The sequence below is a fragment of the Hylobates moloch genome, unplaced genomic scaffold, assembly GCF_009828535.3.
Source record: "Hylobates moloch isolate HMO894 unplaced genomic scaffold, HMol_V3 SCAFFOLD_6, whole genome shotgun sequence".
Lineage (NCBI taxonomy): Eukaryota > Metazoa > Chordata > Mammalia > Primates > Hylobatidae > Hylobates > Hylobates moloch.
Window position 1 is genome coordinate 52,537,158 of NW_026652281.1, and position 26,328 is coordinate 52,563,485.

At 37.6% G+C, this 26,328-nt stretch overlaps 1 protein-coding gene across 2 annotated transcripts; it reads left to right on the forward strand.

Annotated features, from left to right (window-relative positions):
• The first annotated feature begins 876 nt into the window (after positions 1–876).
• SPATA9 (spermatogenesis associated 9) lies at positions 877–25,860 on the forward strand. 2 transcript variants are annotated; one of them, XM_032156799.2, is made up of 5 exons: positions 877–1,072; positions 1,531–1,619; positions 8,524–8,751; positions 20,229–20,324; positions 25,358–25,860. In XM_032156799.2, the coding sequence occupies exons 1-5, from the start codon at positions 1,012–1,014 to the stop codon at positions 25,646–25,648; spliced, it is 765 nt and encodes a 254-aa protein (XP_032012690.1). In that variant the 5' UTR covers positions 877–1,011; the 3' UTR covers positions 25,649–25,860. The 2 variants fall into 2 exon arrangements, with proteins under 2 accessions (XP_032012690.1, XP_058296690.1); XM_058440707.1 differs by having other exon boundaries at positions 914–1,047.
• Positions 25,861–26,328: the final 468 nt, after the last annotated feature.

A 26,328-nucleotide genomic window follows, 5' to 3' on the forward strand; every position in this document is an offset into this window, starting at 1 on the left:
CCCAGCACTTTGGGAGGCCGAGGCAGGCAGATCACGAGGTCAGGAGATGGAGACCATCCTGGCTAACATGGTGAAACCCCGTCTCTACTAAAAATGCAAAAAATTAGCCGGGCGTGGTGGCAGGCATCTGTAGTCCCAACTACTTGGGAGGCTGAGGCAGGAGAATGGCGTGAACCCGGGAGGCGGAGGTTGCAGTGAGCTGAAATTGCGCCACTGCACTCCAGCCTGGGCGACAGGGCGAGACTGCGTCTCAAAAAAAAAAATATATATATATATATATATCTATATATATGTGTATATATATAGATATATATATATATGTGTGTATATATATATATGTATATAAAACTAGGCAGTCAATCAAGTCTGCATGGTATCAAGTTCTTCCCGTATTTGGTCAGGGGAGCTAATGGTCATCTGACGTGTGAGGATACTAGGAGGGTAAAAGAAGAAGAAAAGAGATTGAGATTATAAAGCAGAGAAACCAAAGACTTTACAGTTTTGCCTGAGTTTGACCTAGTGATCCTCATTGGTGAAGCAAAAACAATCTATTCAGAAGTCTTTCTGAAGTCACTGCTGGTGTTTCTTTTCTATTTGGCATCATATATAAAGCATTTCTTTTAAAGCACACACCAGTTTTTTTTCAAATGGACCTTTGTTCTCAGATGATCCATTATTTGCGGTATCACTGCAGAATTTGGGACAAATTTCAACTTATTTCATAGAACTCCTTAGTGTACTTTATTATTCAATCCCCTCACTCCTTCCCTTATGCCTCCAAACACACTCTTCTTCCTCTCACTGCCAGAGTGATGTCAGAAGATTCTGTAGCAGGTTCTCCGAAGCCTATTGTGCAGTAACAAAGAATTTCAGCATTGAGCTGTGAGTTCTGTCCTTGCTGGCTTTCCCAAGTGGAAGGCTACCCTCATCTTTTACTAATGGCAGACTAGGACAAGCATTACCTGGGCCTGCAAGCTTGTTAAGCACTAGGAACCCAACCAAGAACTCACCATGCCAATCAAACCTGTTGGAGGGATATGTGGGCAGGTGTTGAAGAACTTTTCTGGAAGAAGTACACACAATCTTGTTGTAATGGGCGTATGGGTGTGGGAACAACTGGGAATAAGATCCCCTATGGCCAGGCGCGGTGGCTCACGCTTGTAATCCCAGCACTTTGGGAGGCCGAGGCAGGCGGATCACGAGGTCAGGAAATCGAGACCACGGTGAAACCCCGTCTCTACTAAAAATACAAAAAAATTAGCCGGGTGTGGTGGCGGGCACCTGTAGTCCCAGCTACTTGGAGAGGCTGAGGCAGGAGAATGGCGTGAACCCGGGAGGCGGAGCTTGCAGTGAGCCGAGGTTGCGCCACTGCACTCCAGCCTGGGCGACAGAGCGAAAAAAAAAAAAGATCCCCTAGGGTTCCTTTACTTTCCCAGTCATCTAGGAATTTGATCAAGTGTTTCATGTTCTTTTGAAACATTTAGGGGACGTTTTCAAAGTTTTCTTTTTCCTAACCTCTTTTTGTCTTAGTCGAGGGGATCCAGGAAGCAATCATGGACTTTGTAGATGAGTTTAAAGACGAATTTCCCACCATCCTAAGATTATCACAGTCTAATCAGGTAATGTGATTTTATAACCTTTAAAAGGAATAGAAAAAATATATTCTATTTTTAGTATCATACCAATTATTTAATGCTTGATTTTGAGATCAGTGCTCAAAACTTTAGAAAACACTAATTTTGCCTCAGAAAAACAAATTTCTAATATTACTCATTAAGAGGGGTCTTTGGGAAGCAGAGAGATTGTGGACCAAGAAGTGAGGTAGATTGAGAATTAAGTTTAAAAACAATAACTATGTCATTAGGGTAAACACCTGGCAGTCTCTCATCACTACAATTGCAATGCAAAATCAGAAAAATACCTAGATACACTTTAGCAAAAATCTGTATCAATTAAATCAGTGCAAAAACTTGAGATAAATTGTAACAATGGAAAGATAAATACAACATGGATGTGTGTTTAATAAGGAAAGAAAACAGTAGTATCAATTTAAATAAGGTATACCTGTATATTTTTTAAACCTCTGTTCCAAAAAGGATTTGAAACAGGTAAAATATTGGGAGTGAAGGAGGAGGGAGGTGTATATTTTGAAGAGACATAAAGTCAGGAAAAAGTAACAACTTGTTTAGGGAACACATGTAACCTAATTTACTCAAAGGAGTAAATTAAAATTAAATTAAACCTAATTTACTCAAAGGAGCTCTTAATGGAAAAATGTGGTTTGGTCCTTTTGATCATAGTTGGAATAGAATATGCTGTGAAGGTACATGGTACAGTAACAATCCACTTATCCAGAAGTCAGACTCTTGGCAATGTCAAACATGAGCTGTATAACCAAAACCTGGCAGTTAACAAAAAGCACTCTGAGTAACACAGTGATCACAAAGTATACATATTTCATTGCAAAGGAGGGGTATTAGAGCTAACTTTAACCGTGCCTGCAGACAACCAGCCATCAGACATTTACTAAACACCTCACTATTGCTTGGGACTGGAGAGAGGAAATACAGAGATAAACAAGACTCGATCCTTTCTGCCAATCAGCTTAATCTAATGGAGATAGAGTTGTAAATTAGTAATTGCATTAGACTATGGTAAGTGTTACATCTCTATATCTAATTTAGAGGAGTGAATGACTCTACTGAGGAAGGTCAGAGAAGGCTTCATGGAGGAAGGATGCTTTTAAGTTGGGTCCCAAAGGAGGAATAGTAGTTTTCAAGGTAAAGAAAAGGGTGGGATCAGTGGGTATGGGCAGGGGAGCATATTCCATTGGCAGTGGGGGTTAGGCCAAAAAATAGCATGTTTCCAAAATGTCAAATAAATATAAATTAAAGGCATGTAGGATAGAAGGGTTGAGATAGGAAATAGTAGAAAAAGGGCTGGAGGTCTTTGTATGCCATGTGAAAAAGACTGGACTTTCTCTTATATGTAACACAGATATCAGTCACAGAAACATTTTGGGCTTGGAAATGACATTCAGTTTGCACATCGAAAATACTTTTTTAGTGGTAATGAGATCCGAATGGAGGCAGAGCTTCTAGGAAGATTTTGTTGCAAATGACAGCTAAGAACAAGGACATTAACATTGGGAATAGAATGGGTTGAGCACAAGAGATATTTAGCATATTTTGAAACTGACAGTGTGGGGTGAGAGAGAATGTGTAAAGGTTGAGGAAGATTCTGGATTTTGTGGGTGGCTAGAAGAATAGTGATCCTGTTAACTAGGACCAAAGACAAGATGAGGAAGAGCAGCTTTGGAGATAATGAGTTTGATTGGATCACAGTTTAAGGGGTCATGCCACATCCTGTCCAAGCCTTGGAGTTGAGTTATAAATTGCATACGTAGGTTGGAAGCTCAAGAGAAGTCCGGCTGAAGATGTATATTTGGGAGTCATCAGTGCATAGTGTGTTGTTATAGTGTATAGTTAAACCATGTATTTAACTAACTATAGTGTACATTTAAACCAAAATGGCAATCATCACTGCTCAAGAAGATTGTGTAGTAACATTAGGGCATAGGATAGAACCCCCGACAATGCCATTGTTTAAAGGGTTAGCAGGGCATCAGAGAAAAGAAGAGAATGAAGAGAATGAAATTCTATGAAAGCCATAGAAGTGGAGAGAAAAAGGAGAGAGGAATTAGCAGCAGTCAGAATCCTCAAAGACGTCAAGTATGGGATACATTTTTTAAAGTTATTTTGCATGTCAGTAAAAATTTAGCCAACACTAAGTGGATAAAATTTTAGTTACCCAGAAAATTTACTTATGTGGAACCCCTCATTCACCGATAATGGTTGCTGTGACTTAAATTCTTATTTAGCAAAAATAATTTTCTGTTCTGAATAGAAGGTAATCGTTATATATGCAGATGATTCAAATTACTGAGCCCATACATTTCTAAAAATAAGTTAACTGGGCCAGGCACGGTGGCTCAGGCCTATAATCCCAGCACTTTGGGAGGCCAAGGCAGGCGGATCACGAGGTCAGGAGATGGAGACCATCCTGGTTAACATGGTGAAACCCCGTCTCTACTAAAAATACAAAAAATTAGCCGGGCGTGGTGGCGGGCGCCTGTAGTCCCAGCTACGTGGGAGACTGAGGCAGGAGAATAGCGTGAACCCGGGAGGCGTAGGTTGCAGTGAGCCGAGATTGCGCCACTGCACTCCAGCCTGGGCGACAGAGTGAGACTCCATCTCAAAACAACAACAACAACAACAACAACAACAACAACAACAAAGTTAACTGATATGCATTCTTATTTACCATTGAATCGGATGAGTTTTAACTGTCAGGACCTGCTGAACTCCCTTAGCTAAAGTAGAGTTCTGGGACTTGTAGAATGGACTCCTAGATGGTATAATAGAAGACAATACTGATTTAGCCTGTAAGATAATAGCCCTGGGGGAAGTGGACATTCCCAGTATCAGTCATCATAGGAAGAGGCAGTCATATTAGATACAGGACACCAGAACTTGGAAGGTTGGTCTTAGTGTCAGGGGAAGCAACTGCTTTCTGCCTTTGGCCGGCCCTCTCTCGGGTCTAGTGTTTGAGGAGGGGTGATACTAAAGTGTAGGAATCTGCAGGCACAGTGCTAAGATGGCATCCAAATGCTGGTCAGATCAGCTAAGCATGAGAGGTAAGGCTTAAGAGTTTCTGAGGGCAAACTGGGTTTTCTAATGCTGTATCTTAGACTTGGCATCCAGTTGCTCCCCCTTTTTGCATTCCCCTAGCCTTGGTATAAAGTCTTTTGAAACACTGGAGACTATTTTGGCTATGCTCTGGAGTAGGAAGGAAAGAGATGGGCAGATGTACATGCCTGGTCAATGTCAAATAGCTCAGGCCAGCACAGTAGTAGTTACTTAGAAGGCTCAGGGTGAATCCTAGGAAGCCAGAGACAGGCATGGAAAACCTTGTTATCATTTTCAAGTTTTGATTCTCCCACCATTGCTGAAATCAGAGAAACCGGGGTTTTATTTAATCAAAGAAATGGCAACTTCATTCATTCATTTCTACCTTCTGAATAGCCTCATCATTAGAACCATAAGCATAGTTTATGGTGACATCAATTGAATATTGTGATCCCCAAAGATAAAGCTGTGAGTTCCTATTTCCAACTAATTGAAGTAATTTCCTTATAGAACTTTATCCAACTCAAATAGGAACATAATTAGTTACTTTATTTCTCATTTTCAAAACACTTAATATTGCTGTTTTCCCACTATTTCCTTTGAAGAATGTGTTGCTGAGATTGGCAAGAAACTTGAGTAGTTAGGGGATATTATCACATATTTGAAGTTATTTACCCTTCAAATATAAATTATGTGGAAAACATTACTAATACTCAGTTGTTAAGCAGATTATTTTTAAAAGATTAGATTGTAAGTGCTGCAAATTTTTTTTATTTCCAGGATGATCCATACTTCCCAAACAGTGAAAGGAATGGTCTTAAAAATTCTTAAATGGCTTTATTAATTGGGTTGTATCTTAAAATTCTAAATTTTGTGATTAGTATTTAAATCTCCCCCCCCACCCCCCGCCCCCAGGCATGTATTTATTTAGGAAAAGGCCATCTTGCTGGCCTAGAACAAAAAAAGATTTGATGGGAGTGATGATGGAATTTTTATAGAGGAATATATCTAGAATACAACCAGAATAATGATTACTAAATCGTTCTTCCTGGATAGATTTTGAAGGAAATTTTCTTTTTGAGGCTAGGAAAGTTACTTTTATTTTATTTTACTTATTTTTTTGAGATGGAGTCTCACTCTGTCGCCCAGGATGAAGTGCAATAGTGCAATCTCCACTCACTGCAACCTCTGCCTCTTGGGTTCAAGCTATTCTCCTGCCTCAGCCTCCCAAATAGCTGGGATTACAGGTGCCCACCACCATGCCAGATTAATTTTTGTATTTTTAGTAGAGACAGGGTTTCACCAGGTTGGCCAGGCTGGTCTCAAACTCGTGACCTCAAGTGATCTGCCCACCTTGGCCTCCCAAAGTGCTGGGATTACAGGCGTGAGCCATGGTGCCTGGCCAGAAAGTTAATTTTAGAATCTTGGCTTGAGATGATGGCTTCTGGGGTTCAGTTCTTTCCACCCCTTCTGTCCCAACCAGCCCAGACAACAGCCTTAGTATCTACTTCCTTAGTAAAGAGTAATTTTTAAAGTTTTACACTTCAAATTTCAAAAGATTTCCATATGATGAATTTAAAATAGTAAACCTTTAAATTATGTACTACAATTGGGTATCTAAAAAATTTTAATTTAGATGCTCATTCTTGGAATAAGAGAAAAATATTTTAGGATAAACAGGGTCAATTTTTGTGAGTTTTTAAATATGAAGGATGAATATCTCTTTTTTCTGTTATCTTGTACTTAACCATATACTACAAAATAGAAGTTGTAGACAGGACATATTAGAATCCATGCCAAAAATTTTGGAGTTTTATGCCCTTAGATGTACTTTTCTGAATTCTCTATGCTTTTTTTTTGTTGTTGGTTACTGTTAATGTGTGAAAAAACTGCTAAGAAGGCACCAATGATGTTGGGAAATTACCTGTGATGGCATTTAGGTTTCTGAAAGTAATAAGACTATGACTGTCACTAGAATGCTAATTCAATTATATTTTTGTCTTTGGTGAGTTGTTTCTCGTGGAGAATTATCATTATTGTGAAAGTTATAGAATTGTGCACTGAAAACTTTCTGTGTGGTTTCTAATATTTGGTATTTTTTTGATGTTTCTCAAGATTAATTTGTTTTATTTTCTGATACTCTTCATTCATTAATTCTGACAAAGATAGAGTGCGTATTACATGCCAGACACTACTTTGGCTCTGGAGAAAAAGAAGCAAGCTAAATGGATATAAAACACTTACAATTTATATTCCAGTCAAGTAAAAAACAATGAACAAGGAAAATAAATAATATAGTACATTAGTGTAAGTGTTACGGAGAAGAAAAACTATAGCAGAGAAGAGATGCAAAATCAAGGTGCAGGGATAGAGAGCACAATTGATGATTTGGGTAGAGGGACCAAGAAGGTCTTAGTGGGAAAGCAATTCTTGAATGAAGATGTGAAGGAAGTGAGGGAGTGAACCTTGGGATGCTTAAGGAATCAAATAGCATAGCTAGTGCAAAATCCCAGACACTTAAAAACTTCAACAAGTTTTAGGGAAGGGAAGGAAAGAGAAAAAGATGAGGCTGAACAGGTGAAGAAAAGACAACCTTTGTAGGGCCTTGTGGATCACAGTATGTACTTTGGCTTTTACACTGAGAGCAACTGGAAGCCACTGAAACAGTTGAGTAGAAGGAAAATATGATCTGACATAAGTTTTAATTAGATCTCTCTGGCTGGTGTATTGATGAACAGAATGAAAATAGGCAAAGGTGGATGCAGAGAAACCACTTAGGAGGCAAATTCACTAATCTGGAAAATACATGATGGTAGAATTCAAATATAATAGACTGGGTACTGTACTGGGGGTAATGAGAAGTGGTCAAATTCTGGGACAAGGTAGAGAAAGAATTTAGTAAGATTTTCTGACAGGCTAGTTTGACAAATATAGAAGAGTAAAGTTCAGCATTATAATTGTCAATGACAAAGAAATGGGCATGGCTGTAGCAAGAAGAAAATAAAAAAAGAAAAGCAAGATATATATTTAAAGAGTAGAGCTCAAATGGAGAAATCAGTTAAGAGAATTCTTGTTTACTTAATAGTTCTTTAAAAATTCAGTGTGCATTTGATACAGTGTACACTGCTCGGGTGATGGGTGCAGCAAAATCTAAGAAATTACCACAAAAGGACGTATTCATGTAATCAAATACCAGCTGTTCCCCAAAAAACCCATTGAAATTCAAAAAAAAAATTTTAAGTAAAAATTCAGTGCACAAAATATGTAAATCTAGGAGGAAAATGAAACATTTATATCTTCTGGCTGATTACTTCAATTCTTGATATTTATCCCAGGGGGAAATATATATATAAAGATTTAAAGTCCGGGTGTGGTGGCTCACACCTATAATCCCAGTACTTTGGGAGGCTGAAGCAGGCAGATCACCAGAGATCAGGAGTTGGAGACCAGCCCGGCCAGCATGGTGAAACTCTATCTCTACTAAAAATATAAAAATTAGCTGGGCGTGGTGGTGCTCGCGTGCATTCCCAGTTACTGGGGAGGCTGAGTCAGGAAAATTGCTTGAACCTGGGAGGCAGAGGTTGCAGTGAGCTGAGATTGTGCCATTGCACTCCAGCCTGGGCCACAAGAATGAAATTCCATTAAAAAACAAAAGATTTAAGTACATGGCAGGGAATTCAAGGAGTTTCACTGGGGGACAGAATTATTGGATGTTGAATATATGCATGACACCATGCACAATGTAGTTATATAGTAGTCAGTCTCTGCCAGAAGTAGTTTTAATAATGCATTGGAGATTACACATCAGTTACTTTTCAAAGGCCTATTTTTTCAGAAAAGAGAACCTGCGCAGAGAACATCCAAAATCAGGATGGCTATTGCTTTAGCTAAGATTAATCGAGCAACATTAATTCGCGGATTAAACAGCATATCCAGATCCTCCAAATCCGTGGCCAAACTTCTGCATCCTCAGCTTGCATGCAGACTTTTAGAGCTAAGGGACATATCTGGTCGTCTGCTGAGGGAAGTTAATGCGCCGAGGCAACCCCTATATAACATGCAGGTAAGGGAATACTGCATATGCACAAGGACCCCTTTTTAAGAAACTTTTAAATTTGCAGAACTTGAAAAATAAAATGTGGTGAACTTGATTGTCCTATGTGTAAAACAGATATACTTGGATAAGAGAAATGAATGGTTGGGCCTTTTTAAAATATAATGCAATGTGGACTTTTTTCTACCTTATTGTTTAATTGAACTATATGAAACTGTCCATTTCAAATGGTGCAACTTAAATATATGCATGTAAATTACCATTTATGTTAAATCTAACAGAAATCTTACAGCTAGCCTTAAAAATTATTGTGTTTTGTTCCTTTTTCCTCATAACTTTGTTTTGTTTCCAAGGCAACCTTTGTTTGACATAATATATTGAGTATATTTACCTATAAATTCAAATTATGTTTTCTACATTCTTATTGAGACTCTGTTATATTTTGTTGAAGACAACAACTCTTAAAACGTTTTTGGAATCAATTTCTTGCTTTCTAAACTTCATGGCACAGAACTCAGAGTTTTTCAATTTGGGCATTATATAAAGCATCCTAAATGTCACTACAAAAGATTCAGAATTTTGCAATTCTGGCATCCAAACTGCAGGACAAATTAATTTGAACTCTTTGTTGAAGGAGAAGAAAATGAGGCTCCAACGCAGTTAAACCAAAAAAGAAGATGTGTTAGCTCCCTTAAGCAACCCAGAGCTGTTAAGATTCCCGACATGGCTGGATACAGGTATTCAAACGATACCTTCCAGATCCTTTCTCGCTTTTGCCCAGTGTCTTGGTTCTACTTTCTGTCTTGACTCCATTATTAGGCTGACTTTCCCCTCATAGTTGCAAGATAATTTTTGCAGCTGTTCCTTGGCTATATTCTTCCAGGTTCAATTCCAGCAGAAAAAAAAAGAGAGAGAAAACCCCTGACCCCAAAGGCAAAGTCTCCAGGTTCATTCTAAGAGCATGGCTTGTGTTCTCAGTGCTTACCTCTAAACCAAGGACATGAGATGCATTCATTGGCCTAGAACTTGATTACCTGCTTATCCCTAGAACTGGCGTTGGAGCTCTGTCACCACATGACCTGAGAGTGGTGTGGAATGGGGGAATCCTCAAACAAAAATCTGGGTTGCTTCAAGAAGGTAAAAAATGGATCCTGGATAGCTGAAATCAATGAATACCCTTTATGTTGGAGTCTATCTTTAATGAAAGATTTTGACATTTCTAGAAAGCCATCATATATTTTAGCTACAAATTGCCTGAAAGCAGCATTTATAAAAGGCTCTTTTATAATTTCTGATGTCTGAGAAAGTAAAAAATGGTTTGTGTTTGCCAACCACTAGATTCTTTATGAACTACAAACCTTAATCCTGTATCTTTAGATCACTGAAAATAAACATAGCTGTGGCTCATGCCTGTAATCCCAGCACTTTGGGAGGCTGAGGCGGGCGGATCCTTTGAGCTCAGGAGTTTGAGACCAGCCTGGCCAACATGGCAAAACCCTGTCTCTACTAAAAATACAACATTAGCCAGCATGGTGGTGTGCCTGTAATCCCAGCTACTCAGGAGGCTGAGGCAGGAGAATCACTTGAACTGGGAGGCAGAGGTTGTAGTGAGTCAAGATTGCACCACTGCACTTCAGCCTGGGCAACAGAGCAAGACTCTGTCTAAAAAAAAAAAAAAAGAAAGAAAGAAAGAAAAAGAAAAAAAGGAAAAGAAAAAGCAAAAAAGAAACAAAGGTAAACCATATTATCTTAAATCCCCACTGAAATATCTTTCTAAACCTAATGTTTTGACTTCATGTTTCTTTCCTTGCATTGTCAAACCTGTAGTTTTTTATAGAGGGTTGGTAGAAGAAATGTCTTTTGAAGAATATTCCTGTATTTAATATGAAATCATGTTTAAAGACACAGGCCATTATGCTATTCAGGGTCTTCCTTTTTGCTTCTCTGCTAAGTCAGAACTGTGAAGGATCTGAGATCTTACACTATCCACAAACTAACAAATTAGCCTGCCACAATTGTACACACACATATGCGCATGCACACACACACACACACACACACACACACAAACGAGCCTTGGGCCCACGAACACATGGTTTATTATTCACAGCAAAAGCGTCAGCCAGAGCAGTATCTTGTGCTGGTTCCCTAAGCTTAAATTCCTTAGGGCAATGTGATGTGGGCCAAATGTTGCCTGTGCACACAGTATGTTGCATCACAGGAGAGAGGAACCTTGAAATCAGGAGACCCTGGGGACTTTTTATAGGGACACTGCCACATCTCCCTAGCCTCCTCTCCAAAAAGATATGCAGATGGAGAGACAGAGAGAGGGAGAAAGAGAGAGAGATTAATTATTCATTACCCTGGAATATAAGTACATGTTTCAGGGAAAAAGGAGAGGGCTTTATTTTTAGTGGCCTATGACATGTTCAGGGAGATACATGTCTCTCTAGAGGGACATACTTTTTTCTACTTTGCAAGGCTGTTTACTATTCAAACATGTCCTTTGCTCAGAAGGGCCAATCTGCACAGGAATGAGAGAAATCCATGGAGACTTATCTCCCAACATTCATGAAATTTCAGTGGCAAGAAAAAAAATCTGTCTTTCCAGTTGAATTTGTGTGTTTTTATCCAGTAATGAGAACTAAGAGATATAATCTGTTTGCCTTTTTACTTTGACTGATAATGAGTTTCTGAGGTAAATTTAGAGATCAAGTGTGATAACTAATTCCAGGAACCTAAGAAAAACAGGCTTAGGGACTAAGTGACTTGTGCAAGGTCAAGATGTTAACTGTGACTATCTTTGCTGACATTAATTTAAAATCCATGACTATGAAATCTCTTCTTTGCCCTTATTCTCTTATGTGATCTATATTGCATCTCACTTATAATTTTCTTATAATTTTAACTGAAACTTGAAAAGAAAAGAACTTCAGAGTTTTGTTTCTAAAAAATAAAAAACCTCTTTTGGCCTTGGTGGTGAAACTGTCCCTCTAGAGAAATTGTGCTTGTTGCTTCAGGGATACCAGCATCCTGAGACCAATCTTTATGTTTTTTTAGCTTAGGATTCCCTGCATCACACTGATAGGGTAAATTCAGATCCCTTTATAAGGGGAAAGCTTGGAATTTTAATCTCTCATGGGAGTCCCACATGGAGACCAGCTTCCTTACTTTCTTACTGTACTGGTGGATGCAAGTGTTTGAGTCCCAATTTCACTGAAATTGCAGTTCTGCAAAGGCTTGATCCCCACCTCACATCTATCCAAGTCTCATATCCAGTCTCTGTATTAATACTCAAGCACCCAACCATTACTTTAGGGTCCAGTAACATCTCCAGAGTTCCTGGGATATAAGCTCACACACTTGCTGCTCTGGTTTTTCGTTCCCTTTTTGTTACTGGAATTGGGGATGGGGGAAAGGTCCCTTTCCCTTTTGTAAGCTCAATTTTGTATTACATCTTTTGAATGTCATTTTTATAGCATTTCTAGGTGGTTTTTTTTTTTACTTTTTTTATTATACTTTAAGTTTTAGGGTACATGTACCCTAAAACATTTCTAGGTGTTTTTGTGTGAGATGCTCCACATTAGCTCAGTCTGCCATGTGTATGGAACCAGATGTTTTTCAGCTTTAATTCTTAATATCTTCCAAGTTTTAAGATGATTAAATTTTTTGCAAGTGAAATATAGTTCTACATTTTTATTTAGTCAACAAATAGCGGCCAGGTGCGGTGGCTCATGCCTGTAATCCCAGCACTTTGGGAGGCCGAGGTGGTGGATCACCTGAGGTCAGGAGTTCAAGACCAGCCTGGCTAACATGGTGAAACCCTGTCTCTACTAAAAATACAAACATTAGCTGGGCTTGGTGGCAGGCACCTGTAATCCCAGCTGCTCAGGAGGCTGAGGCAGGAGAATCGCTTGAACCCTGGAGGCGAGGTTGCAGTGAGCCAAGATCATGCCACTGCACTCCAGTCTGGGCAACAAGAGCAAAACTCCATCTCAAAAACAACAACAACAAAAGTTATTGAAAAGCTGATATGCAAAATCACTAGATTAGGTACCAGGGACTCAGAGATGTCTCACCCTTACCCTACGGACTGTGGGGCTCACAGACAAATAAGCAAACAGTGTCAGTAGGATGTAGCAAGTGGATGATCAAAGTATGCAAAGTGCACTACCGAAGCATCAAGAAGAGACATAGCATTCCAAAGAGTGGTCCATATAGACATTCTAGAGATAGGATACTGAATCTGAGTCTTGAAGGAGGAGGAATTAGCCAGATGAGAAGTAGGAGAATCATTCCAAGAAAAGAACAGTATATACGAAGACACTGAGGTGAGAGAGAACATGACTTACTCGGAGAACGTAAGTAGTTCCATATGGCTGGAGTGAGACAAGTGAGAACAGTCCCAGGTCAGAGGTTCCAGGGTCCTTGGAGGCTGGGGATTAGGAAGAAGCTTTATGTGGGGAGTATACAGTAGCTAGGGTTGATAATCAGAATTGCTAGTGAGGGAAAACTAAGTTGTAGTAAACAACGTTTCTCAAATCTCAAAGGCTCAGTGAGGACAGAAGCAGAACTGACTATGAGGACAATGGCCTGGAGAGTCAAAGGTACAACCGGAATGTATGAGATGTGGCAGAGGTCAATGGATTGGTCTGTAAATGGAGTGTATCCATGGCACCACAGTGTGCTGAGAGGAAAGTGCAGTAGTATGAGAAGCCACATCAGACAGAGTTCAGCTTATCCAGAGTGGATTCCAGCATGAATTCTTTTAAGAATTGTCAAACTGTCTGTCTCAGATGGAGCTTTGTGTGGGGAAGTAAAAGGGGTGAAAGCTGGAAGGACTATTCAAGGGGATATGCTTTGTGGTTGCATGAAAGATATCACTCTAGGAAAACTTAGCTGTAAGAAGGTAAGTGGCCTGGTTAACTTATCTGAAGGTATCTTTCAAATATCTTCTGGATGTGTTCTGTCTGGTCACTGTTTTGTGGATGACAAATGATGAAAAAATGCATTTGTAGCTGGAACACCTTAAATAGCTCTACCAAAACTCTCTGTTATATGGCTGAGAATACCAGTGAGGCAGGTGACTTCTTTCAGAAACAAAGAAATAGAGGAACATTTTCATTAGAACACAAACAATAACTAGAATAGTGTTTCAGCTCTTCGACATGGGGAGTTCTGAGATGCAGCATCCAGTAATGGTCTCCTCAAGGTGAAGAATGGACACTGGCTCAGGAGCTCCCTCTGCCATCCACCTGGGTCTTTCTGCTTGGATGTTCAGCTCTAGAGCATGCTTAATATGTCATAGCGTATTGAAATGTCGTGCCAAATAGAAGCCTCCCAAAGACCCAACTGGCAGGAATGGCCTAAAGCGATTCTAATGGCCTGAGACATGTGCACAGATGATTGGGGTCAAGCCTTTCCAGCTTGCCACCTTGTTAGAAGAGGGTTCTTTTGCACTTGGCGCTATGGATGCTGAATAAAATTATTCCTCAAACCCCTCCAGGTTCTGCAGAAATGAGACTGCAGTGATAGGATTGTGGCTAGTTCTATAAAAAGCCTCAGGAATGGAAAACTCTTAGTAGAGAATTTCCTGGTAGTTTTCAACATCTCCAGTGCCAGTACTTACAGAATGGTGCATCTGCTTAGCCTTGTGAGTTGCCTGCCTGAGTGGAGTCCGCAGCCGCTCTAGGCTGCAGTGACCTAGATAATCGCCTTGAATGCTGACTTCAGCCAAGACACGTCAGCTCCCAGACATCGTTGTTGATTCTGGCAGGCCAATGCAGAGCCACAGGACCAAGAGCTCTTCCTGTGATAGACTCATCCCTATAATGGCATTAGAGTTGACTGTTTCTACTTTGTATACACACTGCAGCATGGTATAGGATAAGATAGGGACTAAAGTGAAGAAAATCCTCAGCGTTTACAATGCCTGGGCTGTAGGTGGATCCCAGTGAACTTGTGTTCTTTTTTCAGGATAAGGATCAGAAACTTACCTATGTAAAGTTTCTTCCTTACCCCACCCTCTAAGTTAGACTCCAATTTGGGGTTTAAACTATAAACCTCATAAATATCAGGAAGTTCTGTAGGTCCTACATGGGCCTGCCATGAGGCTAACTTGGCTGGTATAATCTAGACCCGGGGAAAGAGGGTATTTTCTAGATAGTAGAACTCCTGGGCTCTTGAAGACATACAGTATTCCTCCACGTTAGCAATGGGATTAGGACATTTGAGCCTTTACAGGACCACTGGATTAAAAGCTTGTTTAAGAACAATGTTCTACAGAATGTTAACACTGGGGTTAATAAAGTCAGGTAGCTTTCTTTAAAGTCAGGAGTCTTTCCTGTATTCAAAGGTGTTGTGAGTTGCTAAGCAAAGACACATTCATGCAGCTTTTCCAAACTTAACAGGAATACTTTTTTTCCTGGACCTCTCTATAAGTAGCAGTCAGTGTTTCCTGCAACATTTGTCTGAGTTAGAATTTCCTCATGACTCCCCTTGTAACTCTCATCAGGGTGGTTTTGGACAATGTAAACTACATGGGGCCTGGTAATTCTCCAACCTTCAGGTCATGTATAAGTGAATATTTACTGCTCACTGTTGGGTTTTTTGTGTGATTTATCTTAATAGTGAAAATAAGATGAACACACGTACTTCTTTTATGAGATAAGGCAGTCAAAATTATGTGGAAAAAGTTGAATTAAAGGTTCAAAATGTTTTTACTGCTCAAATATCCATGTATTTTACATGTTTTACATGACCAAATTTAAAAAGAAATATATGAACATAACATTGATACCAAGATATTTTTTAACTCAAATATGCACATAAAGTGAAATTAATATAACAAGGTTGAGATAAAAATTTTGAAATAGGCCAAGATCATCTAAAGACTGCCACTTATCAAATTTCTCCTGTTTTTTATCTTAGCTTTTACCATACACTATTTCTGCTCAAAGCAAGATAAAAATGAAACAGCATGGTTTATAATACGAAAAACATGTTTTTTAAGTGAATCATAAAGTTGAAAAATGGCTACTTGCCAGAAGCCACATATATTTTGGACGAAATATATTTTCTTGTTACAGGAATAAAAAGTAATTATTAAAAGCATTAAAATAATTAAATATGACCCTTAAACAATATAAAGATTAATTATTCAGAAGCATAACATATATCAAGTACATAATTTATTTTGAAACTAATCAGCTTTAATTACTTTTAGGTGAAGGACAAAACCTGAGAAAGAAAGATGTAATAAAACAGAAAGAGTAATTTCTCATGTAGACACCTGTATTAGTCCATTCTTGCCCTTCTATAAAGAAATACCTGAGTCTGGTTAATTTATGAAGAAAAGAGGTTTAATTGGCTCATGGTTCTGTAGGCTGTACAGGAAGCATGGCAGCATCAGCTTCTGGGGAGGCCTCAGGGAACTTACAATCAAGGTGGAAGGCAAAGGGGAAACCAGCACTTCACATGGCTGGAACAGGAGGAAGAGAGAGAGGTGGGAGAGGCCATACACTTTTATACAGCCAGATCTCATGAGAACTCACTATCCTGATGACAGTACCAAGGGGAGATGGTGTTAAACCATGAGAAACCGCCCCCATGATCCAATGACCTCCCACCAGGCCCCACCTCCAGTATTTGGTATTACATTTCAACATGAGATTTGGTGAGGACACAGATCCAACCCATACAACACAACTTTTATTTTTATTGTATATGGCCTATCAATGATTGAACATGGACCTCCCACTATGAAATCATATATTCACAAGCTCAAGAACATTTTTACTCTGCTAGGAGGTATATCTGCTTTTTCTCCTCCTGGAGAGTCTGCTCTCTACTTGTGTATTTGTCTCCGTGTAGCCTAAAAGTGGGATTCAAAGGCATGCTATCAATTTGATTCTTTCTAGAGAGAAAAAGCAGCAGCTGCTTCATTTCCTGGAAACTCTTTCGAGAAGCCAGGAATTCTGGGAAATGCTGCAGGTGACCTATGGAGGGAGTGGGCAGAAACTTTCCCTACTTATCCCTACATCTAGGAGTTAGTACGGCCCGAAGAGAAAGGAAGAAGAAAGAAAACAGCCTTTCCCCAACCCCCAGCACCCCCACCCCCCACTCTTAGCTACTAGGCTAGATCCTATTCTTGGTTTCCTTGTTCTGTAAGTCACTTAAGAGGGAAGAAGGAAATTGCAGTGGGCAATTTTGTTCTGCATTCAGTAATGGCAGCACTAAGCAAACACTGAGCATACAAGAACAGGATGTACACATATTTTAATAATTTCATTTACAAAATACCATATGTACTTTCAACCTAACATAGAATATATAGAAAACAAGAAAGAATTTAATTTCTCTGAACCTGTGTTCTCTTTTTTTTTTTTTTTGTATTTTTAGTAGAGACGGGGTTTACACCGTGGTCTCGATCTCCTGACCTCGTGATCCGCCCCCCTTGGCCTCCCAAAGTGCTGGGATTACAAGCGTGAGCCACCGCGCCCAGCCTGAACCTGTGTTCTTATTTCATAGGTTAGAGGATAAAATGAGACAATGCAAGGAAAGCCAGTAGAATAGAACCTAGCATGTAATGAGTGTTCTACAAACGTTAACTATACAAAGCCACATAACTAAATCATAACAGCAATTAAAATTTTGGTGCATTTCTGTCCAAACTTCTTCTATGCAATGTTAATTGTGTTTATTTTCATCATAAAAACATGGGACGTAGAATTTTTAAGCTTTATACTGAAGTATACAGAATCACGCACAAATTAAGTGTATAGCTCCATAAATTTTCATAGATTGAACACATCTTGGTAAGCAGCACTCAAGAAATCTCATGCTGCCTTACAGTCACTAATTCTCACCCTTGCTAGGATAATTGTTTCCTTTTCTTCCAACAGCGTAGTTTGGCTTGTTTTTGTATGTTATATAAATGGAATCAATCATACTTGTTATGCTTACTATTTTGAACCTTGATCTTTCTCTATTATTACTATTATTAATATTCCCTCTCTAATAAGGGACTATTAATGTCCCTTAATACTACTCATGCACAGACATTTTACTAAAAATTTTACAAACATTTTCTTATTTATCTTTACAGCAAATCTATGAGATAAACATTAGCTATTATTCTCAATTTGGAGATGAGGGAAACAAAGCTTAGAGGAAAGAATTAATTTGTCCAAGATTTCATTACTCAAGAACTCTGGGGCTAGAGATTAACTACATCTATTTACTCCAGAGTCCATCGCTGTAATGCAGTCCTTTACCACTCTTCGTGAGCAGTAGTGAATCCCATGGCAGCATAGCTTAACGATCAGGTTAACAACTTGGGCCCTGGAGTACAATTTCCAGTTTAAATCTCACTTTGCTACTTACCAATTATATTACCAGGGGCAGGTTGCCTACTTTTCTTTTTTCTGCTTTCCAGTTGTGGAATGAGGATAATAATAATACCAACTTCATAGGATTGTTTTAAGAATTAAATGTGAATACTTATAAAGTACATTGAAAAGGACCTGGTAGACAGTGCCATATAAATGTTCGTTCAACAAAAAGTTATCACATGTTCTTCAGAAGTACCTTTTATTTATTTATTTTGAGATGGAGTTTTGCTCTTGTTGCCCAGGCTGGAGTGTAATGGCATGATTTCAGCTCACTGCAACCTCTGCCTCCCAGATTCAAGCAATTCTCCTGCCTCAGCCTCCCAAGTACCTGGGATTACAGGCATGTGGCACCACGCCTGGCTAATTTTTGTATTTTTAGTAGAGATGGGGTTTCACCATGTTGGTCAGGCTGGTCTCAAACTCCTGACCTCAGGTGATCCACCTGCCTGAGTCTCCCAAAGGGCTGGGATTACAGGTGTGAGCCACTGTGCCCGGCCCAGAGGTACCTTTTAAAAGGCTGCATACTATTCACAATAGCCTAGATATAGAATCAACCTACGTGTCCAACCACAGGTGAATGGATAAAGAAAATGTGGTTTATATACACAATTGAATACTATTTAACCATCAAAAAGAATTCTGTCATTTGTGATGGCAAGGATGAATCTGGAGATCACATTAAATGAAATAAACCAGGCACAGAAAGACAAATACCACATGATCTCACCCACACGTGAAATTTTAACAACAACAACAAAAAGTTGATACATAGAAGCAGAGAGGAGAACGGTGGTTACCAGAGACTAGGTAGGGAAAGAGGAAAAGGGAAGGATGGTGAGAGGTTGTTAAATGGGTACAAAATTACAATTAGGAAGAATAAATTCTGGTGTTCCACTGCACAGTAGGGTGACTACAGTTAACAGTAAAATATTATGTATTACAAAATAGCTAGAAGAGAGGATCTTTTAATGTTCTTACCACAAAGAAATGATAAATGCACAATGTGATACAGATGCTAACTACCCTGATTGGATCATTAAATAACATAGACTTCTATGGAAACATCAAATTATACTCCTTACATATGTACCATTACAATGTGTCAATTAAAAATACATAAAAGGTTTGAAAAAATAAAAAGATTGCATAATATACCACTGAGTGGATATAACATAATTTTCCTAACTATTCTGGAATCATTGTTTTAGTTTTTTCAATGTTATAGCTCTTTAATGAACATTGTCTAATGAACATTATGTGCATGTTTTTACCGTGCATTTATATGATTTTATCAGTTACAGCCTGTACCTTTTGGAAGTTCATCGAAGCCATTAAGTTGCTTGGCTCTTACTTCAGAGGAGCCTGGCTAACTGTCACTTCACTGCTGAATGGAAAGGGAATGTTTTTCCTAAAGTCCTCATTTCATACCTTGCTCAAGGCAACAGAGGTGGCCCATGAGACAGTATAACTGAGTATGTTAAAATGTTATGTTTCAGGCCGGTACACCTACTGCCAGAAACTAGAAACACAGGAGAGGCAACTTCATCATTGGTGTTAAACTTCTCTGTGTTTCATGAGAGCCTGTTGCATATGAGCACAGAACATTTTCTGAAGCTTAATGATCATCTAAGGTTAATGCTGGCCTTCAGCAGTCTCATGATTAACATTTCCAAGCAGGTCATTAATCTCTAGGAAAAGCTTATTATTTTGATTGCTGTTTACTTAATTGAGGTTGTGAATAATTAGTAAAGAATGATTACATGAATTTGAACAAAGGAAAGACTGTTTTTCTAATATGCACAGCAGCACCTCCTAGTGTGCACAGTTGGTAATTGGGAAAAATTAGTCATTTAGATCGCAGAAATGCAAGATTTTTATAGATTTGTCACAGGTTTTGATTAGCACAAGAAAGTGTCTTCTTGTTAAAAAAGGAAAAATAAACAATTTTCACAATGCGAAAAAGCCTGGATAGCTCTAAAGTAGAAGACTTTCTTTAGAAAAAAATAAATTCTCATTTTATAGTAACATTGTACAATATGACATTGAAACATTGAAAATGTTTGTTTATTAAGAAAATCTTTTCTGTTTTTGCAGGTCAGAAAGGGTTCTTTGTTTGAAATCATCTCCTTTCCAGCAAAGACTGCTTTAACTAGCATAATATATGCTTCATATGCAGCACTAATTTATTTGGTAAGTTAATTATTAGAATCTAGAAATAAATCTACTTATGTAATGTTAATAATACTGTGCAATAGTATACTGTACAATATTTAATGTTACCATTCACAAACAGTCTCGTTACACAAAATAATTTTATATTAAAAATTTCCTTTTCTGATGAGCCAGGTCAATCCACCAAAACCCAGTTTGCTTAAATAACTAAAATTTTATTTTTATAAAGTTTATTATTACCACTTGAATATTTTTGATCAAGAATTTTTAGTTTTACTGTTATTTAGCTACAGCTGTTTTGTTTCAGCTATTGTACCATGGTTGGCTAAAGTTCAGTATTCTAACATTTGGGGTCTCTCACTTTGGGGAACACAGGTATTAGTATATTTTGGATTACAAGTGCTATGCATGAGAAAAATATAAAAGATTTTTTAATTATAAGGGTTTTATTTTCTATTAATAGCCACTTAAAAAAACTGTAACACACAAAAAGGAAAGTGTACAGCTTAATGAATTATCACAAAATCTATTAATCTCTATACTACCCACGTCAAGAAACAAAACATCACCATAATTCCAGAAGCCTCTTGCCCCTCACAATCACTACCCTTTCCTATACAGGATGTCACTATTTTGACTTGTACTACTACTGATAGTTTGACTGCTTGAATTCTATATAAATACAGTCATATATTACGTTCTTTTGTGTTTGTCTTTTGCCCAACACTGTTTTAAGATCATTCACTGCCTGTAGCAGTAGTTTGTTCATTTTCACTGCTGTGTAGTATTCAACTGATTGACTGTATCAGCGTTTATTTATCCATTCTACTGCTGATGGACATTTGGATTATTTCCAGTTTTGGCTACTATGAATAAGGTTGCTATAAATATTCCTGTACATATCTTTTGGTGAAACTGCTAGGCCATAAGGTATGCATGTGCTGATACCTAGTAGATATTGCCAAAGAGTTTTCTAAAATGGTTTTTTAACAATTAACACAAATCTCAGATTTTTTAAGTCCAAATTGCTCCACATCATTACTGACAGTATTGTCAATCTTTTCCATTTTAGCCATTTTTGTGGGTATGTAGTATAACCACATTGTGGTTTTAATTTGCATCTCCTTGACTATTAATGAGATTGAGTACCTCTGCATATATTAGTTGGACATTTGGATATCTTCTTTGTTAATTTCTGTTAAATTCTCTTCTTGCTTTTCTATTGAGAGATGTCTTTCTTAAAACAATTTTTGATTTTTACTTTAAAAAACATATTCTAGGAGCCTGTCCTTTTTTGATTATATATGGACAAATTTCTTCTGTTAATCTGTGACTTGCCTTTTCATTCTTTTAATAATGTCTTTTAAAGAAGAAATTCTTAGCCAGGCATGGTGGTGTGTGCCTATAATCCCTGATACTCAGGAGGCTGATGGGGAAGGCTGAAGCAGGAGGATATCTTGAGCCCAGGAGTTTGAGACCAGCTTGGGCAAAATAGTGAGATCCAGTCAAAATAAATAAAAGCATATCATAATTTTAATGTCATCCAATTTATTAATCTTTTCCTTTATGTTACGTGCTTTCTGTGTCAAACAGAATCTTGACTTATACCTAAGGTCATGAAAATATTCTCCTCTGTTATATTCTAGAAGCTTTATTAGTTTAACTTTCACCTTTAGATTTATAATCCATCTTGAACTAATATGAGGTAAGAGTCAAGTTTTTCCCCATGAGTATCCAATTAATCTATTTTTCTTAAAAAAAGCCCCTTTTCTATTGTCCTAGAATACTTTTTTGCATAAATCAAGTGTCCTTTATACATAAGTCTGTTTATAGATTCTCCGTTCTATTCAGTTGGTCTATTTGTCTATTCTTGCACAAATTGAGCACTGTATTAATTACAGGAGCTTTATATCTTAATAACTGGGAGAATAAGTCCTCTTTCCAGTTCATGAATATAATATATCCTTCTATTTAGTTTGGTCTTCTTTAATTTCTTTTAATCATTTTTATGGTTTTTTTTGTTAGCATTCTTACACATTTTTGTTAGCATTCTTACACATTTTTGTTAATATTTTATATGAATATCAAAACGTACAAGAAGTCCCAATTAAGAGCCAAGCAGATGTGTGTGCCTGTGTGTGTGTGTGTGTGTGTGTGTATAAGTTGACTAGATCTAAAATATATAGGGAAGTGCATAGGGTCAAGACTAGCTAAATATCCTTGAAAAAAGGTAGAACTTACTTTTAAACATATTAATTCAGTTTTTTAAAAACTAAATTTATCAACTATTTTGCCATTGTTTTAAATTTTCAAGAAGTGCTCAATATCTTAAATGTGAATCTTATACAAAATTGGCATTCAACTAAGCTAGGATGCAAATACATTGCACAAAATGAATAGGATGACATGTCTATGGGGAAATAAAAACTAGACTAACACAAAAATTAGATTTCAATTTCTCAAAGGCTGGTGAAATCATCTCACACAATTTATCATGCCATGAACTTTATAAGCAGGTAACAGAAACAAATTTTTGGTGATCTGATAATTGGTCATATATGTATCTAAGGCCTGGGAGAGGTCAGGTTATAATTTCGGTTTTGAAAACAATATATATGTTAGATGTTAATGTCCTATGAGTGGAACCATATCAAAAGAAAAGACAGGTAAGTCAACAGAAATATGAAGAACAGCAATATTTAAGTGAGCTAAAAAAGAATCCATTTGGGAGACAAGCAGCAACAATCAGAATGGCAGAAAGAAAATCAGGAGAAATAGTGCCAAGGAAATAGAGACTCAGGATGTTGTGACAGTTAAGTGTCAAATACAAGCAGAAAAAGTCAAGTAAAATGAAGATTTGAAGTGTCCATTGGATATAGTAGTAAAGATGTCGAGGTTAACCATCTCAAAAATGATTTCAGTGGCATAACTGGATAAGGAAGACAGAAATAAGCAGGTTTCAGAGTGAACAGAAGGTAATAACATGGAAACAGACTCTGGTTTGACTAAGAAGACAGTGTGTAGCAGTCAATAGAGAAGCAGATTCCCAGAGATTTTCAATTTTTAAATATTAGGATGGAAGATACTCAAGCATGTTATAGATTGCAGGGGAAGATCCAGTCAAGAGTAAAGAGGCTGAAGAGACAAGGAATAATTGATAGAGAAGATGGTAGGATGTAGGTTAAACACAAAGATAGAAGGATATTTACCTTGATCAAGACCGTTCATTTCTGAGACTGGGAAAAAGGTGGTTAGAATGTGCACAGATATAATTTTTTGTTGGTGAGGGAAGAGAGAATGTTTCAAATAGAACTTTCCAACCTTTTTCGCAACATGAATTCATAGAGAATGATTGTATTTTGGATAAATGGATGAGGCTGTTTATAGCTAAAGGTCATGACTTCAAAGGTTTCTAGTGCTGGGTCTGGATACATAAGAGTGCAAGTAACAAAGCATATCTGAATGACAGTACCTTAATCGATAAAGATATTTAAATATCTTAATTAGAAGTTGGGAGTTAGGCAGTTCCCAGGTTTGTACAGTTACGTCCGAAATGTTATCAAAGCCCAGGTCTGAATGTCTGTGCTTACCCCAAATTCTTACGTTAAAATCTAACCCCAAGGTGGTGGTATTAGCAAGTGGGGCCTTTGGGAGGTGATTAGGTAATGAGAGCAGAGTCCTCATGAATGGGATTAGTGCCCTTAGAAATGAGGCCTGAGACAGCTGCCTTGTTCCTTCCACCATATGAGGACATAGATAGAAGGTACCATCTATGAAACAGAAAACAAGCCCTCACCAGACACTGAATCTGCCAGTGCCTTGATCTCGGATTTCCCACTCTCCAAAACTGTGAGAAATAAATTTCTATTGTTTGTAAGCTACTCAGTTCATGGTATTTTGTTACAGCAGCCCTAAAAGCCTAAGACAACAGGGTCTTTCCCTCTTTTTCTTCTAAAAACTTTTTAGTCCTTAGGTTTGTTGCCTCATGATCAAGCATCACAATACTATCAGTGTTCAAAGAAGGAAGAGGGAGATAGGTAGAGGGAAAAGACAGTCTATATAGGAGGAAAAACTTTTCCAAAAATCCTTTCTGAGTTTCGTCCCAGCAGACATACCATTTTATTTCATTAGTTACAGGGTAGCTAATGAACTAACTGCAGGGAAGTGAGGCAAAGTGTCTGTGTTCCTCAATTCTATAGCAAGAGGCAGGCAAGAAGGAGGAGGCAGGAGGCAGGAGGGCAAGAGGAAGTTGAGGCTGTTCAAGCCTGAGGACCTCAATCCTTTTGCTGTTACCTCTTTAGGAAAACCTTCTAAGTGTTTATAATCCTTTATATTACCTTGAGGCATTTCTTTGGTGAAATAAACTGGTTTAAGTCTTCTCATATTTCATGAATTTTCTTTTCTCATTGCTTGCCTTAAATACTTAGCATCATGATCATCTTCATCATTAGTAAACTTACAGAGTAAGTTTAATTAATGCAGTCCTTAGTGGTTCTGAATTTTTGAAGTTATTTTTCTCTGTTTTATTTTTGACACTCCTCTCCTTAAAGTACTGAGTGGCATTTTTGGAGGGGACAGTGGATCACGTATTTGCTCAGAAACCACTGATAGTAGCTTACTAAATTCTGATATGTTGATATCCTTTCATTGTACGTGTAAGTATAAGCAAAGTCTAGGGGGAAGAAAATTAAAACAAAAAAACTACTTTGAGAAAAACCATGTTTGAGGACAAATTCCATCTCTCAGAAAATGTTTCATTTAATTACATCAGGAGAATAAAGATGTAAAACATCTAATGAACTGGGGGAAAAAGATGTAAAACACATATTTATTGAAGCATACTAGGTTTTAAATTGCTGTCTAGATTGTAATGTATTATTTAGAACAATCTCCCAATGCTTATTATATTATGTACTTGAAGGTCCTGAAAGTGTTTTTATTAGATTATGTAGATTAAATGACTTTATGTGAAACACTATATTGTATGTTTTTAATCTGTGGTTAGTAGCTTAAAAAGAAACTTTACTTTTCAAACTCTTTTTATTGTATAGGCAGTCTGTGTTAATGCTGTGCTGGAGAAGGTAAAGAACATCTTCCAGGAAGAAGAATCCGTAAGGCAAAACAGAGAAGAGAGTGAAAATTGTAGAAAAGCCTTTTCTGAGCCTGTGCTTTCAGAGCCTATGTTTGCTGAAGGTGAAATCAAAGCAAAACCTTATAGGTCATTGCCAGAGACGGCAGACATTTCAGATTACCCCAAGCTTCTTGCTAATAAGCAGAGTAATAACATCCAAGTTTTACATTCTGTGTTTGACCAATCAGCTGAAATGAATGAGCAAATCTGAATACAGATATCACTGAACAGAACTTGAGTTATCTATTTAATGGCACAGTTCATCTGACAAAACTCAGAGTCTAGTTTACATATTCTCTGCTTTCTTAAAATTCTTAAGAATTGCTCTGCTTTCTTAAAAAAAAAAGAGAAGGGGGCTACTATTAAAATGTCATTTTCTAGTATTTACATGATAGAGTAAATAAAATGAATATTGATGTGGAATATATGTACTGACTACATACTTTTAATGAACAAGAAAATCCATCCTCTGGTGGGTTAGACTTTACACTGTGGTTTATAATATAAGCATATTTATAATACATTAATGTTTTTATTAAAGACTTGAGTGTCGAATTCTTTACTTGGGAGAAAAAAAAGCCCCATCAAGATGCTGCGTATCAAAATAAAAGAATATTTTTTATATGCAGACTGGAGAGTTTGAGTCTGCCTATTATTATTTTGTAAATCACTTGTAAAGTTATGAAGGATTTGCAATTCACAGATGTCATAAATTTATAAGACAAAATATTATTTACAAATGTGATGAGAAGATTTCTGTATATGAAGACAGTACATGATATGATTTTTATTTCTAGATTTAGAGATACAAACTTAGAATGAAAAATCAAGAGCACACTACTCATTATTGCCAGTGGCTCCTATGAGAAAATATTTTTGTAATTATTCCTG